This window comes from Cyanistes caeruleus, chromosome 2 (assembly GCF_971803275.1).
Source record: "Cyanistes caeruleus chromosome 2, bCyaCae1.hap1.1, whole genome shotgun sequence".
NCBI lineage: Eukaryota > Metazoa > Chordata > Aves > Passeriformes > Paridae > Cyanistes > Cyanistes caeruleus.
Window position 1 is genome coordinate 102983509 of NC_141702.1, and position 19655 is coordinate 103003163.

Consider the following 19655-nt stretch of genomic DNA (forward strand, 5'->3'; position numbering starts at 1 on the left):
TCAGAAACTCTGGTGGGGTGGGTAGGGTGTAATGGCTGGCAATTTCTGGGTACAGTGTAAAATCTGTGGTTGCAGTGTGGAGGTTGACATGCACAGATGGAGACTGATGTAGACTCTTGAGTGTTTTGGGGGAAGGAACAGCAGTTCTGTGAGAATTATTATTATTGTGTAGCACTCAGGGGCAGTGGTCTAAGCAAAGTGCTGGAAAGAAGCATCTTGACATTTCAGTGGCTTACAAGTGGGAAAACTGATTCACTTGTAGCAATTGATTTTCTGTGAGAATTTGATAGCACTGATGAAGGGGTATTATTATTCCTGCTATAATATCTTCCCAGTTCTGTTTTCTGTGAGATATTTTATGGGCCCTCTTCACTGGTGAGACAAACTGTAAAAGTCATTCCATGTAAAAATGATACAGCGTCCTATAAAATAAAAATTACATTTGAGAAGGAGGAATCCATATGTAATAAACAGAATAAGGAGGAAAGATACAGACAGAAGAAGGCAGGCTTATCTTTTGTATAAGAACAACAGAACATATTTAGGAAACAGGAAACAGAATAACATTATTTAGGTCTGAGCTTCTCTAAAGAAGTCTTTGTATTCCTATAAACAGAAAGAAGCTGCTGATAGGTGCTTGTGAGAAACGATGCTCACTTTTAAAAATTTCAAAGGTTTATTAAACCTTAACAAAACACAACAAAGGCCTGAATCAGGAAAAACTACAGTGCTGGGAGTATCTGTGACGAGCAGATATGTGCTTGCTCACAAAATGGCTGCTCTACATTTTATTGCATCAGGTGACCTTGGCCCCGCCCAAAGCCTGTCAGTCAACATCTTCTTCACCGCTCATTGGTAGAGGCTGCTTTCTGGCAATGTGATTGGAGAGCAGGTGCTGCCATGCCACGCCCCCTATCGACAGGCCTGCTCTTGCACAGGCCTCCCTCAACATGTCCCCACCAACTAAAGCCCTGCAGAGTCAGCAATACAGGGCGAACAGAGAATATCCAAACAACAAACCACAGTAACATGACTATACATCAACAAAACTTCTCATAATGTACACAAAATAACCATCCCGTAATTGTGAGAGCCAACCATCACACGACTTACCTTAACAGTGCTTAAATTCAGTGCTTGTTTTCCTGATCTTTACTTCAGCCGAACCCAGATGACTGTCCATAGGAAAGCCTGCCTTCTTTTCTTTGGAATTAGAGAAGGATCAATCTATGTGTGCAGTGTGTGTGTGTGTGTGTGTGTACTACTTTGTATGAGAATGAATTCTTGTGGTGCTATGGTAATGGGTATGATACCCACCTAAGGTTTTACATTTTAAATGTCAATGATGAATTGTAAATAAGGGTTTACTGATGTGGACATTTACTTAACTATACATTTATACCAGAACAAAACTAAGAAAGTGGTTTCTTTTTCCCTTGCTTATGTTGTAGCAAAAGGCATTTCTGATTAGCAGCAATTTTTTTGTCTAGAAGCTGACTTCCTTTTCAGGCTTTCCTGTGGTTTTCCACAGGGAAATATCAGCCAGCTGAATTTCTGGTGGTAAATTTGTACTGCCATTTGAGCTTGTGACTCGAAGTGACCAAGTTGTGTCCCTTAAGAACTCTGCTGCTATGCCAGTTTCTCCTTCTTCTCCATGTTTCATAACCATCACAAGCTTCATCTTGAGCTGTGTCAGAAAGCAGAGGTCATTATTTGAATCAGGATGTTCCTGGTTCAAAATAGAAGTGTACTATTTATATCCTAACATGTTTACCATCTGACAGCTTCCTATGCTCTCACAGGAATGAATTAAAGACGATGGTTTAATTCCTGTTGCAGTTATCTGTAGCACTGAAGTTGCTCTTCAGTTGAGTACCTCAGCAGGAACAGCAAGGATTGACTGCTGCTTGTTTTTCAGCCAGCTTTCTTTCCTCCAGGAGCTGAGTCCCATGATTCAAAAGTTGATTTCAAGCTTCCATTGGTTTTGGAGGATATAGTGTCAAATTGCAGGATGATGCTTACAGCTAAGAACTGAGGCAATATTTTATTTTAGTTCTTTACTTGACCTCATAAGCCTTGCTGTTAGTTAATGCCTTTCTGTACTTTATGCTTCCAAGACTCTCACCTCCTTCTAGGTTTGGTTTCTGAAATACATCAGCTGAATGTAACTGGCTTTGTAGGTTGGGCTTTGTTTGTTTCTTTGCATGAATTCTCTCCAGAAACAGTGATCAGTGATCCTATCTTTATTTACGTCTACAGGAAAATACCACTCCAAGAAAAGGGTGAAGAGACATAAATGACCCATTTGCTGTTATAACGAAGTATAGATAGATTTAATTTTCACCAGAAATTGTGACTGGAAAGTGAGCCTGCTTCTGAGAGTCCTCCGTTTCCTTTGCTTCCTTTCGTTTCACTGCAGATTTTTGTTTTGTTTTTCAAGTTCTGCATAAATATTCACCGTGGGTTTCCTTCCCTCTTATTACCAGTCAGCCCACTGATCAGACACCAGGGTTGCAGTCTCGCTAAGCTTGTGTATTGTGTTGGAATCAGAAATCAAATAGCTGAAAATTAATGTAATGTGCTTTTAAGTGTTGTGATGTTTAGTGGGCAGACATACATCATGAAGATTTTTCTTGTCTAAAATTTGTTATGAAGATGAATCATTCTTTGGGGAAAGGTTATAGTCATGTTGTAAATCACATTCTAAATCTGAAAAAAAAAAAGATCCAGCAGTGATAAATAAGTACCATCTGGAATCTGAACTGTATAATTGTATTATGATTTGTCATCCACGTAAAATAAGCCCTTGAGATTGTTTAAGTTGAAGGCACAGTCACAGAGCTATCCGAATCTGTTAACTTCTTTAAGTACTGAAGTGAAATTAATTACAGCAGTATGTTCCATGTGAGGTGGAAAGACTCCTAGAACCAAGATGATGGAATTCCTTGCAGCACAGCTGTATGGGAGTAGGTATTTGGAGAGGCTGTATAGTAAATTTTACCTTGTTTTAAAAAACAGGGATCACTTTAATTATTTGACAGGTGATAATGAATTGTCATTAAAAAAAGCCCAAAAAATGCCTTTTGTGATTTAATTTTGGTTGATGTATCTCCAAGATGAAGCAGTGGATGCAGATGGGTTCTGTATGAGTTTGTCTAGCTTTGAGAAACATGCACTGCTGGAAATTAACCTTTTCTATGACTTGAAGAAAAGAAACAGGGATTGCTGAGAAAAATATGGGAAGAAAACAAGAGAAGAAAGACAGCTAAGAAATGGGAAAGCAGTGAAGAAAGCAAAGTGCCTTTTGAAATAACTACTCTGAATCAACATCACATACATTTCTGCTTCTGCCAGCTGCCCACTCATTTTCTCTTTTAATAGAAAGAGTCGTCATGGTTCTGAAACAAGTAGTGTAGGGAGCCATGGATTTTCTTAGGAAGTGAGTTTCCTATCTTAGTGGGTTTGTGCTTGCAAGACTGCCTTAGTAATGGATTTGATCTCTTTATGGTGTATATAACACATCAAATGGTAGAAACAGTGCTTTGTTTTTCCAAAGACACTCCTCCAGTATAGAAGCAAAACTTGAGGAATGCTTTTGTTGTTTCCTTTCTGAATGATTCAGTAATAAAACGTTGTTCTTTGAAAACTCTTTTACTGACATTCATTTAGTCTCTGAATGTTTTTGTGAGGGAGGCATTAATACAATGCATGTTTTGTAGACATAAATCTGGAATAGTAAGTGATTTGTCCCATGTCTCTCAACAAGCCCTTGGAGCACAAACTTGGGTAGAACCTTAACAAACCTGGCCTGTGTTTTGTGCTCCTTGCTCAAAGCCACACTGTCCACAAGCTGAGGTGTGTCTAGGGAGAGACAGACACACAGGAGACTTGCAAGACTTGCAAAGTTCATTTTTTCTCTGAAAAACTACCTAGGTGACTAAAATCAAAGAGGTGTTTGTTTTACTGACTTCTGTTATTTCTGTTCCTTTCCTTGTAGCTGGTGCTGCCAGAGTACTCCATCCACAGTCTTTTCTGCATAATGTTTTTATGTGCTCAGGAGTGGCTCACACTGGGGTTAAATGTTCCTTTGCTTTTATATCACTTCTGGAGGTAAGCCCTTCTTTTATATGCTGACTGCTTGTTAGCCTTGCTTGCCAGCTCAGCACACGTGCAGATTGTGTGAACAGGCAAGGACAGTGTAGATGAGTATCTCTTGCCTATAAGCAGCTGAAACTTATATTTCCAGAGAAAAAGGAAACTTTTTCATGATTTAGAATGGCTAAGGAAGATATATGATAATACAACTGTGGCTTTCAGTTACTTGGATGAATATTCTGGAGGGTGTCAGGATGCACTCACTGCAAATGAGTGAAAACGTGGAAGTGAAATAGGCTGGAATCTGAACGTGGTACTTGGTGAGGCTCTAAATACTTCACAGATGGGGAATTGTAAGACAGTTCATATCTGAAAGAGCTTGGACCTCTTCATTCAGCCCTAGCAAGGAAACCTTTCCATTGTAGTTGTGAAATAGAGACTGGGAAGGATGACAGATTTTTGTGTCTCATATTCTTTGGCAGCTTTTTTTTTTTTCAGTGTAAAGTAAGTTGGTTTTGTACAGTAGGGAATTTCTGTTCTGCAAGAGAGTTCTCTTTTAAAGACTTGTGGAGTAGGGATTGCAATCGATGAAGAACTGTTTCTTCACACTGCCCATATGAAGAAGTGGGGAGTGTTCCCACTTGAGATCTCTGAACTGTGTTTATGTTCTCCAAGTGGCTTCCAGAATTGATCACATAAGACCTGCTGTTGATTTCCAGACAGGCAGTGCAGTTGCTGCTGCTGCTGCATCTTCCTCTGCATTTTAGTGGAGGATCAGCCTTCTGTCGCTTCTGAAAATAACCAAGAGACATCAGTTTTTGTGGTTGTCAGTCTAGAGACTTCCCTAGTTTTGCATTTTCACAATGTTTGTAAAAGCACAGATGATTTTTGTCTGTCAGGGTCTCTTTGTGTTACAAAGGTACATATGGTAGCAGAAGAATAATTCTGTAAAGAAGTCAAAATCATCATCTCAACCAGGAACTTAAAAGCAGTAGCTTTTTTACACTTTTTTTCTGCAAAAGCTTGGTAGTAACACAGAGTCATATGATAAAGTGTATTATTCAGAAATTAGAATGTCAGTATAGTTTTCAGAAAGCTAAATGAAATGAAGCTACAAGTGCTTTTCTCCATGTTGTTCTGCTGCAATAACAGTGATGTCTGATGCTGCTCTTTTGCTAAGGGTCAACAACCCTTCGTGTGACCATGATACCCATTTTAAAAAATTTCTAAAAACAAATACATTCAAGAGGAAAATGGTCAGATTCTAAGTAATGATATCAACCTTTGGAGAGGACTTTTGATTCCTTTTTTTTTCTATGATTCTTCATATGCTTTGCTATAAGTACTCCATAACTACTCCTGCTATAACCACAGGCAGGTTTGGGTTAATGGTGTAAAATTCTGCAAAGAATTTTAAAAGTGGAAGACACTGTGTAATATCATCATCCAGATGAAAAGAATTAAGCAGGATTTCACCTGTGGCTCTCCATAAAAGAATTTGCAATCTTATTAAAGGTTGTAAATGGATGTAATTAACATTGGAAGGGAGAAAGGCAAAGTTATTTTGAGAACATCTCCTTTCAAAGTTTGCTGCTGGTCACTTGCTTGGTGCTTTTATATCTTCCTCTCTGTCTGTCTATCCATATATAAGCAATCAGCAATCTTCTGATAACTTTGTCAAAGCAGAAGAAATAACAATATTTCCTCTGATCTGTGCTGATCTTAGAGTAGTTCATTAACTTTGTTGAGGACTTCTTTTTTTTTGTTGTTTTTCTTTTGCTTTTTACTGGAAACTAACTGAGACAAAAGCTCCTTTGTCAAAGAAGTTCTTTTGTCAGGATTTTCTCAAACATTCAGTCACTGCTGAGAATAATTAGAAATTTCTCTTATGTTAGAAGAAAAGTATTTTCTGAAGAAAGTTATTTGGATGATAAATTCTTGAGCAGTGCCACATGCAGAAAACATTGGTCAGCCACTCCTTACGTTACTTCATATTGGCTTTTTTCCTTTTCAGAGTTGGAGGAACTTAGCTACCAGTTGGTTGGGACTGTCACCTTTCATGTCTGAAATCAGTTGTGTAGGTGCAATAAAAGCCCGTTAATCCTTCCACCACTCTGTGATCACAAACCACCATATATTGTCACTCACAGCATGTAAGTCATTAGTGGATAAGCTAGAAAAAACTCCATGGAAAGGGAAAATGTTTCAATCTGAAGAATCAATAGAATACAGAAAATCCACATTCATGAATTCCTTTGTTCTGTAAGAAAGGAGTGCTTAGACTAGCATCCTGATTTTTACAATGTCTGGAAACAGAGACTTGAAAAAGAAAGGGGAATTCCTCCTCTATCATGAAAGGTGATAGTCAGGTGTGTATCTGCACATACTTAATACAGATTATTACAGAGCCATTCCAGGTGTCTTCTCCTGCTTTCAGGTATTTTCGTTGCCCAGCAGATAGCTCAGAGCTGGCATATGATCCACCTGCAGTCATGAATGCAGATACCTTGAGTTACTGCCAAAAAGAGGCCTGGTGCAAGCTGGCCTTCTACCTCCTTTCCTTCTTCTACTATCTCTACTGGTAAGTCTTGCTGTTTCACTAAGAGAATAGTAGCTGCTTTTCATTTCACTCGTGAAATTGCATTTAGGAATGGCTGGAACCAATTGGACAATTTCTTTAGTATCATAAAACATTGCTTCTGATGTTGATTAAGGGGAGCACTCCCACTGACTGCTGGCACTTCAGTATAGAATATTTAGTGTTTACCTAAGGCCTGAGCCAGGCCCCAGCACCAATCAAAGGAAATAACTTTTGCTTCTCTGTATGGTCTCTTAAGATGGGTAAAATAGTGAATGTTGTGTTAATGGCATTACATCAAATTAAAAGACTAAAGACTAAAGATTAAAATTCCTTATGATTTAAGAGGATCATAAGAAAAGTACTACACCTCTGGTGTAGTAATAGTCAAGATGGTAAATAAATGGATAGGTAGATGTTGGGTGGGAACATGGGATGCACCATGCCTGTAATCATTCCTACAGGCTCCCTTTTGCGACAGGGGAAAGCCTGTGCATGATCCAAATCCCTAATTAAAGTACATTCATGAAGATATGCAGACCAATTGGGCATTGTCCCCCTGCCCCTCTCAGTTGTCACATGTCCTCAGTGCACAAGCACAAATGCCCAGTGCAAATATATATCAGGATCATTGAAGGTAAGGCCTTGCCAGGATCTCAGTGCTTTTAGTCACCCCTGTAATCACACCATAAAACTACTGGACAACAAGCTCTAACACACTTTAAATGGAGGTGATGCTTTAGATGTCTTTCTTCTGCTCCTTCCTCCATGATGTATTTGCGTAGAGATGCCTCTTCAAGCCAGTCTTGCATATAGTCATCCCACTGCAAGGCAGGTTTATGTGCTGCCGTTTTTCTCCTCTGATTACTGGTGTCTTACCTGTTCTGCTGTTCCCCATATCTTGAAGAGTCACTGCTGCATGGGTTTTTTTCCTCAATATTCCTTCTAAATGCTATTGAGGTTTGTGGAGAAAAGCATTTTCTAGCTCCACATTTTTATGTTGCGATCAAAGTCAGCTCTGTAGTATGATGTAGCATTTCTCCTGAGACTTTACTGCTGTACAGCTTCCTCTGAGCTCTTCATTCTAAAACGTGGCCACCATCCAAAATCCACTGCCTGGTGCTAGATAAAATAGTATAAATTACAGGCGGTTTTTCAATGCTTTCCTGGGTATTGGCAGAATTAGAATTGCAGCAAACTGGATCTGTGGCAATATACTCTGTTTTCCCTGCTTTTCAGAGTTGCATTTAATATGTATGGATTCAGTCCAGCTGGTGGCTGCATTTTATGTTTCTTCTAGTGCACAGAGTTTTTTTCCAAAGGAATCAAAAACAATGCAGTTTCATGGAAAACCTTGCCTGCCCTGCCGGGAGTTGCTGGTTGAAGTTTTAAAGATCAAACACACTAAAGCAAAATGGTTTTGTTTCTTTGCTGTTCAAATCCAGACATCAGACTGAGCTTTAAAAAGCTCAAACACAGCTTGTGGTGCAGTAGGATGTCGATAATGAATTTGTTATTTCTTGAGTGCCTTTTGATACTCATCTTGAATACACCATAATTAAGATGCTTTAGAGAGATAGAAAGAATGCACAAGAAAGCACAGGCCATTACAGTCAGACCTGAGGAACAGACAGCAAAGGGTTATAAAAATCAAAGCGCTCTGCATGCTTCAAAGAGATACTTTCATATTGTGTCTTTCTTTTACATGCAGCATGATCTACACTCTGGTGAGCTCTTAACTGAAAGATCTTCGCTAAAGACTGAAAACAACAAAGACAAGGTGCAAGGATGAGTGAACTAAAGGATGCATGATTAAAAAAAGCAAAGAGGAAAACTTTGAACCCAAGCAGTAAATATGGTACATGAAAGAGAGATCCAACAAAGAGAAGCAGAATACCATGGGAGAATGGCTGAGTTAATTGTGTTTGTCTCCTGTTTCTCAATCTATTGCAGCAAATTATTTTCAAAACCCAAGCAAACAAAAAAAATTGCAACATCGTGGGCCAAATTATACAGCTATTCACCTCTCCAGGGATAATGCTGCTTGGTTTAGTGGATTCAGTAAAACTATAATGTCTATAGTCCCTCCTGTCTTCCAGGAAGCAACATTTCTTTTCTTAAGGACTATTCTGGACTGAGGAAGCACAGGACAAGATGATCTCACACAAGAAGAAGAGCTGTACAACACATTCTGAGCACTGAGTGGACTTCAGACAAGATGTGTGACTGTCCTGCAGGGCTATTCTCATGACACTGGTCAAACAGGGATGTCAAATCTCATGGAAATGCTTCAGTGGTTTTGGTTTGTTGTTTTTCTTTTCCCCAACCAAAACAACAATTACAGAAGAATTTGCAGTTTCAGTGTTCTGTACTCTAAGTATGCGCTATTCCTGCAGGTGAACATCCAGTATATTTCTGTACTTCATTTTTGACACACCAACACTGTACAGTGAGATGTAGAAATACACTGGGTTTAACTTAATCAGGCCAAGCCCTAATCAGAATAGTGTTCCTCTGACTGAAAAAAACCAAAAATAAACCAGGTAAAAGCTTAATATATTTAAAGAGGATTGTAACGTAGCTATTATATACATCACAATGCTGGATAGCAAATACTGGACCAGCTTATTGTGGTCTGTAACTCTGTTTTGCAGTTTTACTTTCTGCTGTAAAATTTAAGCTGGAACAAATACACAAAATGTCTTTGTCCTGTATGAGGTTCCTATTGAAAGATGTTCAGTTTTTTTATAATTTAAAGGTTTTTAAATTTTGTCACAGAATTCTCATTCAAATTCATTTTTATGGGCTGCATATCTTTATACATATGTATATACAAATATATATCTACGTAAATACTCACAATCTATTTACATTTTAGGTCAATCTCTTTGACAGGTCAAAGGCATCAAGCGTCCAGAATTGCTGCTAAATATATTTCAGTGCTGATCGGGGTGTACCCAGACTTATTTCTCTCAAAATCACTGGTGCTGTGTGTAGTAGCAAGGCTGTAAACTCAAAACTAACACCAGAGCCTTCACAGATACTGCTTGGATCTTGCATTGGCAAAGAGCTGATAAGGTGTGTTTCTACCAGAGATTGGCAGAGAACAGCGTGGAGAGGCCCATCTGTCCCCTGGTTGCTCACAGCTGGTCCTGTTAGCACGAGCTCACTGCTCACCACATTTGGTCTGGCTGTTGAGAGCCAGTAGATTGATCCTGTACCAAGCTCTGAGGTGTTTTTAGGCTGGGCACAGCAGTTCAGCAGGAGAGATGCAGTCTCACAATGGCTGCTGAGTCATCCCATGTCTGGCGTTTTCCATAAGGGCCTGGAGTTGCTGTGTGCCTACAGTGCCAGGATTCGCTCTGGTTTGGTCTGGCTACATTAACAAAATTAAATCCTGTTAACCAGCAAAGCAAGGTGGCTGCATGCTCACTCTCTGCTCCTGGACCATGCCAGCTCCCAAATCCTTGGCATTCCTTGGAATGGAGCTAGCTGGCCTGTGCAATCATTATACTAGGGTCATTCTAACAACATTTATATGAAGTTGTTTCAAGGGCTGACATTCTTTAATTTACAGTAGTTTAATTCTTTAATTTAGTTCTTACTGGATACATTTTATCTTCCTACAATGTAGTATACCCAGTTCTAGAAGCATTAGGCTGCCAAATCAGGTGTTGGAAAGCTAATTTGGACTCCGATGATTCATAGGTTTGGATTTTACAACTGCTCTTGAAATCACACTGACCTTGCAAGCAATACAGATGTGTTCTCCTGGAGTGAGCCTGAGCTAAGAAACTTCACTGGATCATTACAGAGCCAACTGATAAAGCTCTGCTGCAGTGGAATAATTAATGCACCACCCATGAAAAGCTAATGATTGTCTGTAACTTAATTTCTTCTCTGCATCCTAACTAAAGCATCCAGTTCTACAGCAGTATAGGAATTTGATTCACAGGAACAAATCACAGTGAATAACTTCTAGATATCTTGCTACCTCATAAAACTTTCATTTCTGAGCAGGTGACTGAATCATTCCATGCATCTTCTAGGATTTCATAGGAGATTAAAAGAAACTAATTCAAGTTCCCTGTATTCTAAATACATGCTTTAAAGTCAGTTTCATTGAAAGGCTTAGAATTTTGTGAAGTTGGATGAGTGAAAGTGTGATCACTTCTTGCCTGAAAACACACAGTTTTCAAATCCTGAGGTTTCGGGATGAGCTGGACTGCTAGAAGATCAATTGATTGCCTGCAGGGCTGAATAGAAGCTCTTGTGAGTTTTTGTAACTGGCATTGGCCTGTAATTCTTGACTTTGCACAAAGAACAATTGTGTATGTGGATCTTCTGAATGTAACCTCAGGGGACTTCAGGGACTGGAGTGGATATGCTTGGTCATTTGAAAGAGGTTTTCTATTTCAGGCAATTTCATCAATACACTTCCCAAACTCCACTGGAAAGCAGAACACTTCATTTGATCCTACTACTGCTTTGAGTGAGTGTTTCCAGGATTTCACTGCTCTGGTACTAGAATTTTTTATTTTTTTTTTGCATTTCCAGAGTAAATTTATTCTTAGATAATTTATTCTACTTTCTTTTGAGCCAACAAAAGCCTTAGCCTAAGTACACTCTCTCTCATGTTGCTTAAGATTTCAGTATATAGAGAAAGAAGTCCTTTTCACCCTCCATTCTGTTAAAAGTGAGCTGTCTTGTGTAGAGACATGGAAAACTCTGTTCTCCATGTCTTCAAATGGTTTCTCTGTTGTCTTTCCAGTCAAATTAATCTTTCTTAAGAGTGGATAATCATAGATGTTGAGAGTGTTCTGGAGAGTATTTTACTCTAATTAGTCCTTGCTGTGAATGGACAATGAAAGCTAACAGTATCAGTTCTTTCCAGTAATACTTACTCAAAAAAGTAATCACACAGCTCTCAATAGCATTTTGTTTCTCTTTGAGATGAATCTTAAAACTGATTAATCCTAGGATACTTTCCCTTTCATTGAATTTAGTCTGCAGGGCCAGGAGTTGGATTCGATGGTTCTCGTGGGTCCCTTCCAGCTCAGGAGATTCTGTGATTCTGCTTTAACCAAAGCAAGGGAAGTAAACTGCATAGTTGTTCCCGAAGAATAGAAAAGAATACTGTGATCTTTGGTCACAAGGAAGTGTCTTCCCCATGTCACACTTTTGAGGGAAAATATCATCTATGCTATCCTTTTTGTCTCCAGTCCCTCCTTGTTAGTTAGTGGAAGCTGAAGATTTCCTCTGCAAAGACTTTCTTCCTGTCTCTTTTCCCAGAAGGGTGAATGTCATTATTTAGGAGCAGAGTTCTTTCACATGTCTGATGGTACAGATACATTCCAGAAGACATAAGAAAATACATCATCACCCTTTGCTCCTACAGGAGCAGGTGTGAAATGAGCACACTCTTAAATGAGTGTTCATTTACCTCAGCTGCACCATCTGTGAAGTGAAAGAGGTGATACTTACCTTGTGAACTCCTCCCCTACATGTTGTACTTTTTTTTTCCCCAGTAAATGTTGAATCTGCTTAAAGGAAAAGGTTAAGAGGTGGAAAAAAATGAGAGAGGATGAGACCTGCATGAGCTGCTTACCAAAGAGGCATCTACACATTGTGCTGGCCTTTAGCTGCCTGTTCCTGGAAGGGATGAAAGGCAAGGTCTCCTATTTATAGTCAGGTAGTTGCAGTGATGCTGAATAAAATCGTTGCTGCTCTGACTGTTTCAGTTTCAAGTACAGCAAATCAGTGCTGATAGCAGAATGCTTCGCCTACAAATAATTAACTGTACTTAAGCTGTCAGAAATGTTTTTCCATCTGCTTCCTTGAGCCATACTCTTCCTTTTGCACTAAGTCCCTGAGAAAGAAAGGAAAAGTTCTTCAACCTACACCTTAAAGAAACTGCTCTGAGGTTGTTATGATGTGGCACCGCTGTTGGGGTTGTGAGTAATCCGACTTTATTAGCGAGAGTATTAACAATCTATTGTTTTTCCTTTATCCATTCCATCTCCACACAGATATTTTTGCCAAAAAAATGTAAAAATCACAGCGCATGATCCAAAATCCTTGAATTTACAGATTATTTATTGTTTCCAATAGGAAACAAACAAAATGTTTCCATTTAATGCCCATTCCTCTAGAGCTACATGGGGAATAGGTTCACACTGAAAAGTCTCTAGATTTTTGTTGATGGAGATTTCATCCTTTAGATCTTGATACCACATCCATTTAACTGAATTATCTTCATGGAAAGGGAACCTGCATTTTTGAGGAAATAAGGGTACCATTTCAATGGTCATGCCAAACTACCACAGAAATTTATACCAACTTGGTAAAAATCAGGCTACATGGAAGTTGATAGAAATCTTACCTTTTGTTTCATGTGAGCCCCACTTAACACTGCACAATTTCTACAAAGAGGTTGGTGGAAATTAAAAATATAAAAAAACTCCGAACAAATACAATGTTTAGTTCATCAAAAATGTTACTGGATGTTAGATAAAGCTTGGGTTGCTGCAAATAGAGCAGGAGATGAAAAGGTCAAAATAAACCAAGAGTTGTTTTTTTTTGTTCTTTGGGAAGCAACAAATATTAGGCTACCATCCGTGCTCCACTGAACTTTACATTGGTGATCTCAGTCCAGATTCTTGCTCTGGTGAGTTTTTTGATCATCCATCACTCATGAGCACATTGTTCTGATTTATTTTTGTTCTGCTCAATAACGCAGTTGTAGGTGGGAAGGAAGGAAAATTCTCCCATGAAATACAATATTCCCCTTTTCTCCCAGAAAATGTGTGAGCATGCTGTTACAAAATCCTAATGATATGTTTCAGTGGTACGCCTCAACCAAAGAATGAAGTTCTTTGCTGCAGACAATATTTTGATGAAATTTAATAAACCGCAGGTCTAGAAATATTTATTAGTACTTGCACACTTGAAGTAGTTATTTTATTACCTCTAATTGCTGACCAACTTCCCATGTAAGAGAAAATATGCTTTTGTGACCCAACTCCATGACTTTCCATGTAGTCAAACTCTCAGAAGATCTCTGAGGAATGTAAAGTGCTTTTTAATTTTTTTTTTTCTAATAATGAGACCCCATATTTGAGTAATATGTTATGGCAATGGAATAAAGCATTAAAAGCCAAAATGTCTTGTTTAGTCTAAATCTCAAAGAGATGTTGCTCCTTTTTTCCTATAAAGTATCCCTAATATCACCAGTCTCCTGACAGACCTGAAGAAATCTGCCTGTCCCACTATTCTGACAGTTTCATTTTTTTTAAACAGATTTGCAGCCACTGATCATTAATGTGAAACACTGACTGTAAAGAACAACTTTTACAGACCACCCCAAGATTTATGGAAATGTCTTAAATAACACAGAAGTCATCCAGTCTAACGGAATAGATCTCACCTGTGCATCCTAATATAAAGTTCCAAGCACTTAATAGTGCAAGTAATACATAGTACAAGTCTTGTAGAACAAGCAAAGCAGGATTTGTCTCTGTGTTCCATAAGCTCTTGTGAGATGGAGGCATTTCTCTCTCTGAGTAGTGCCTGGTACTGCACAGCTGAAATTGGCAATTACTTGTCTAGATGGTATTATAATCCTAAATAATGAATACTTTTTCTCACAGGAGGAAACAATGGAATTCAGTGGAATTAGTCAAAATGCATTTGTTCCACTGCCACCAAGATGGGTACCTGGCCCGGGCTGTTGCTGTGCCTCAGGGCCTACTGACAAATTGAAGTGTGCTTCAGCCTCTGAATGCATGTGTGCTGTAATTTGATGCTGCCAGAAAACACTAAAAGGTAAAGAATAGTAATCAAAACTGCTCCCCATTTCAGTATTTTGCACCCTTCTAATTCGTTTTGGCTTTACCCATTTATCCTCTTCCTTTATCACACAGTGGATCCTGTTTCACTCATCTTTCAGTGCTGCATTTAAAGCAAATCCAGTGCAAGCTCAAGCTAAAACAGTGGCACTATTTCTAATCCAAATCCTTCATCTGCTTGTGGACATTTATTTGAGAATAAAATAATCCTAGTTTGGTTGTAACTAAGTACAAATGGAAATTAGCTATTTTGATAGACATCCTTTTCATCCTGGAAATGAATAAAGCCACATTTGTACAGGAGTTTGAGGTTCAAATGTGCATTAGCACAAATCTGTTATTAGCCTAGATCAACAGCATAGAAGTTGCCTCAATCTGGCAAAAGTTGATATCTTTTTGTAGGCATAACCCAGCTGCAGAGCAGCAGAGCTGTGTTCACAGGGGGGAACATGTCCCATCTACAGGCACTGGTGTAACCTTTCATGGTGTGGAGTCATGCAGGTTGCTGGGGGGCATTTGACCTGTTTTGTCCCTTGTTTCGTCCACTACAGATTATATCACCCTAGAATTTGCCACCTAACATTTTGGGTCTAGATTCTGGAGTTCAGCCCTGAAGCAGACTTTTTAAAATACATATTGATACATATTTATATTGTCTGAGACATTGCATGAGATGAACACTAAAGGAATATAAAGTGGGTTTTATATCCCCTTTATTGTCTGTTTATAGGCTTTTAAATACTTTAGTATTTAATTACGTGCTCCTTAATATGCACATACCCACACAGGCCATCTAAAAGCTAAATAAATTCTTGTCTGTTAATATAATGAACAAAGGAAGTGCTCTCCTGTTATCTTTGTGTCTTATCTGCCACATAAAGCAGGTCCAAACTTGTACTTATGGGGTTATACTGAACAAGAAAAGGAAGCTGTATTTCTAACATGTTAATTTAGAATACATTTTTGACAAGTGCTGCTGGCAGGTTCAGAGTTGCTGCTGTGGGGTCAGTGTAAGCCATGCCACCTCAGGTTATTTGAGAGCCTTTTTTTTCAAGGGATGTCAAAGATATTCCCTGAATGTGCTCCTTCTCTGACTCTTTGGCCTTGAAAAGCTAGATGTGGTTAGCAAGGTCTGCAGGATTAAACAAAAGCTGATCAGTCCTGCCTGTCACCCGGAGCATGCAGTGCTTTGGCTTTGAATATATGTGGAGGAATCTTTTGTATTTTCTAGCATGTGTTTGCCTTATGAGAGCAGTCAGTGCCCCTTTATGTTAATTATTAAATAAGATTGTTAAGTTGTATTGGAAAATGTGACTCATTCTTTCAAAACCTGTTGCCTTTAAGTAGAAGCAGTATTTATCCTCCAAAAGCTTCCTGAAGTGGTAGTGGCAGCAGCAGAATTTTAATGTGCCCTCTCTCATTCATCATTTGAAGTCTACAACAACAAGCGATGAATCTTTGATGAACCTTGTCACGCTTCCTTCAGATTGTAATAGCAGTTTTATAAGCTTCCAAGAAGTTCAGAAGCAATTTGCTATGACTGTATCTATTTTTTTTTTTAATCTGTGAGCACTCAGCCCAGCACTGGTACATCACCAGATTAGAAAGTCCTGTCTCTGTGTTTCTGGTGTAAATGGAAACCTATGTACCGTACACTACAAATATATTTTCCAGAGAAACCAAATAAAAGTTGCCAGACCACAGAGATCCTTTTAAATAAATATATGTATAATAAATCTATTGACAGTATCTGGAGACAATCTCTTATCCTGGAGCACTGGGAACAATTATGAATTGATGATGCTTCTTTTCACTCTTTTGTAGGGCTCTGTTTTCTCTCTGCAGCATGCTTTGACACCCATGAAACACACTTCTATTTCCAGCAGATAAGGGTACAGATTTTATCAGAGATAAACAGTGTGTTCTCAAATGAGGACATTACTTTTGTCATTTCTTGTTCTGCCATCCTGTTTTCGTGCCTTGCTGTGCTAGAGGCTAGAGTCGGAACTACTGAGCACTCAGAGACCTGGAAATTTGTTTACTGTTAACACAACCTTTGTAGTCATCAGTATTGTTGGCTACAAAAATAGCTTGTCCTTTTAAAAGAAGTTTTCCCTGGAACTTTATGACTTGCAGAATCTCTGGATATAGTTTCTCTCCTGAATTAAGGCACATCTGCAGGGCTGCTGTGTTTCAAGCCTTTCAAAATGACAGAGTGACCGATCTATAAAAGGTTCCTGGCACTCTGCAAAGCCCAAACAGAGCAGAGCTGCTTTGCCACGTCCTTGCCAATGACTGAGGGCGATGTGCTCTTGGTAGGACTCCATCCTGCCTTGCTGATTCTGACTGCTGGACTGGTTCCCAAGGGGGAACTGCTGGCCCAGGCTGAGATCAGCTCTCTTATCATGTTAAATGATGGGCTACTCTGCCAGTTCTAGCTGTGTTTCTCCAGTGTCTCTGTTCCCCAGTACATCAAAGGGTTAGAGTAACACTGGAGGGGTGCAGCAAAAATAGGTTGTTTTGTGGGCTTCTGCTGGTTGGTGGTGAGAGTACAGACTCCTTAAATCCTCTCAGGGCAGACAGGTATTTATCAATTCTACCCAAATAAGAATATTCCAGTTTCAGTCACTGATGACTTAACAAGGCTGTATGGGTAGGGGTGAATATATCGGGGAAACTTCTTTGACAGTGGGTGAAAGAGGTGGCCAAATGATATTGGAAGTGTTGTGTTCTCTTTTAAGCCTGACTTTGAGTCTGAAGTTTCTCTAGAATGTTCAGAAAACTCTCACAGTTTGTAATCTGGCTATGAGATTGGCATGACAGAAGATCCTGAGGTATCGCCTTTACAATATTCATTATTAAATTCTGTGATGAATAACAGCATCTTTTCTTAGTGAGCAATACCAGAATTCTGTGTGCTTCTACACCTATTTTTCTATGCCTCATCTCCCTTTCTATGATGCCATAGCTGCATATATTTTTAGCTGGCATGATATGAGCAACATTTTCATATTCTCTGTGTTCGTATTCACGGTTCGACTTCACATGCAACTCTGCGTGTCTTTCCTTTTTTTGTGTTTAAATTGCAGCTGTCATGCAGGAGTCTTCCCTGAGCTCTCCAACTCTGATATCCACCTGGGCAGATATCCAGCTGGGCAGATAGAACTAAGATGTCCAGTTGGACCAATTCCCTACTTGGATTTGAAATCCAAAACAGCTACTTTTAAAACTGAAATACCTTGCAACCTCTGCTCTGGCCTGTGATTCTGCAGAAGCAGACAAATACACTCCCAAATGGAAATATTGCTCATCCCAATTTCTCAAGCCAACAGGTACAGATTTGCAAGAGGGAGAGGAGAGAGGGAACACAGAGGTGGATGAAAAAAATTAGCCTTGGAGGGAACCAGGACAGTATGACAAAAGCAAAACATCTGTTCTTCCCAAACAGCCAGTTCTCCAATCTGAGGAGGCTGCTTTGTTTTAATAATCAATCTTATGGGTAGGTGGTCATCTGAACAGGCCCACCAGACCATTTTTGAGGTAGATTTTTTGTGTCATTGCTGCAAACATGAGAAGCAAATGAACTATTGTACTCTGACACAGGCTCAGTGTGTGATCATGGCCAAGTGGCCTAAAATTTCTACACTGCTGTTATTTCATCCCTGCCATGAAGATTGAAATACTCTGTCTCGACACCTCATTGTCAGGTTTATCTATAGCTTGTAAAAGAATTTGAATGCATCTAGTGTGACACATTTCACTAATAAAAGAAATCCCTTTCTAATGAAGAGAGGCAGCATATTTTAAAATTTCAAATACTTGACAGAGGAGCCTCAGTTTATTTATGATTACCCTAATGACTTACTGTCAATGAGGCATCACTTCATTTTTAAGAAGATTGATTTTCCTCTCTCTCCAAATTTGATTGAGTGTTGAAACTTCCGACTTTGTAATGCATAAGGAAATTTCCAGATGGAAAATACCAGAGAGGAAAGCACATTATCACAGCTCACAAATGCTGTGTACCCTTCAAAGATTTTGAATGGTTAACAAATTGCGTGTCTTCTTATGAAAACTGCCTTGGCAGCAGAAGTCTTAAAAATGGCACTGTGAAAATGATGGTATTGTTCTTAAGAAATTGTAAGTCCTGATTTGCATAATAGCCCAGCAAGTTCATCTGTTCAGATGCTGCTTGCAAGAAAACCACTGCATTTTATTGGCGCTCTGAGCAGTCCTCAGACACGTGGGTTGTGACACAGGGCATAGAAGTTCTCCAGGTCTGACTGCAGCATGGCTCCCAGGGTTATAATACTTGGCTACCTGTTCTCCAAGTCACCTTGTCTTATTCACGTTCATCAAGGGAAGGGGGAGACAAAGACCCTCAGTAAAATAGCGCTCCTGTTATCCTGTAATTCGGGTTGATGAAATCAATTCCCTGGAGAATATGAGAATGAAAACTCACATAACCAGTATTGGAGTCTGACAAGTGATCACTCATCTCAATTACCAAAGTGCACTTTTTGCTCTCAGCAGCACAGCAGGTTGAGTTCTGACTTTCAGAAACAATTTCTTTTAGTGGATCAAAAATGCATTAGTTTTCATTTGGAGTATTTAATTTATTAGACAAGTTTGGCTTGCACAGTGGTATAGCAATTCCATTGTATTTCTAGCTAAAAACAAATTGCAGTTAAAAACAAAAAACCCATGACATACTGGCTATTTATTATGCTATCAGAAAGTCTGGCTTAATTCTTGACAAGTCCATAAGGAGATGTTCTAGTTCTCTGAGTTTTAAACTGCAGCTCCCGGGGTGGGACTGGGTGATGCTCACCAGTGATGTGCTAAAGCATTCATTTCCAGAGCTTTTTAAAATCCTGGGGTAAAGAACATAACTGAATTAAAGATTATTTGGTTTGTATTTCATTTATTGTAGGAATTGCAAGTCCTTTTCTATCTCCATAGCAGCAAATATTTCAAAGGCAGTATCTATAAACTTTAACTTATCTTCTTCTCTGACACAGTTGTTAGGGTAGAATTACTCTTAATTTTTTACATTAAATTTACTGTCTGAGCCCAAGCTGTGATGGATCCCAAACTACTCAATTTTATATGTCTGTTCTCAGACAAAACAATTT

General features: G+C 39.1%; 1 protein-coding gene across 2 annotated transcripts in view; it reads left to right on the plus strand.

The window, feature by feature from the left end:
* Positions 1 to 19655, plus strand: part of CNIH3 (cornichon family AMPA receptor auxiliary protein 3) — a 75563-nt gene that overhangs the window by 35475 nt on the left and 20433 nt on the right. The window contains exons 4-6 of one of the 2 annotated variants that reach the window (XM_086878867.1): positions 3998 to 4110; positions 6533 to 6676; positions 8385 to 13835. In XM_086878867.1, coding sequence (XP_086734993.1) covers positions 3998 to 4110; positions 6533 to 6676; positions 8385 to 8412 — 285 coding nt within the window. In that variant the 3' untranslated portion in view covers positions 8413 to 13835. Of the gene's footprint in view, positions 1 to 3997; positions 4111 to 6532; positions 6677 to 8384; positions 13836 to 19655 lie in introns of those variants that run through there. The other variant, XM_086878869.1, reaches the window with a different exon arrangement.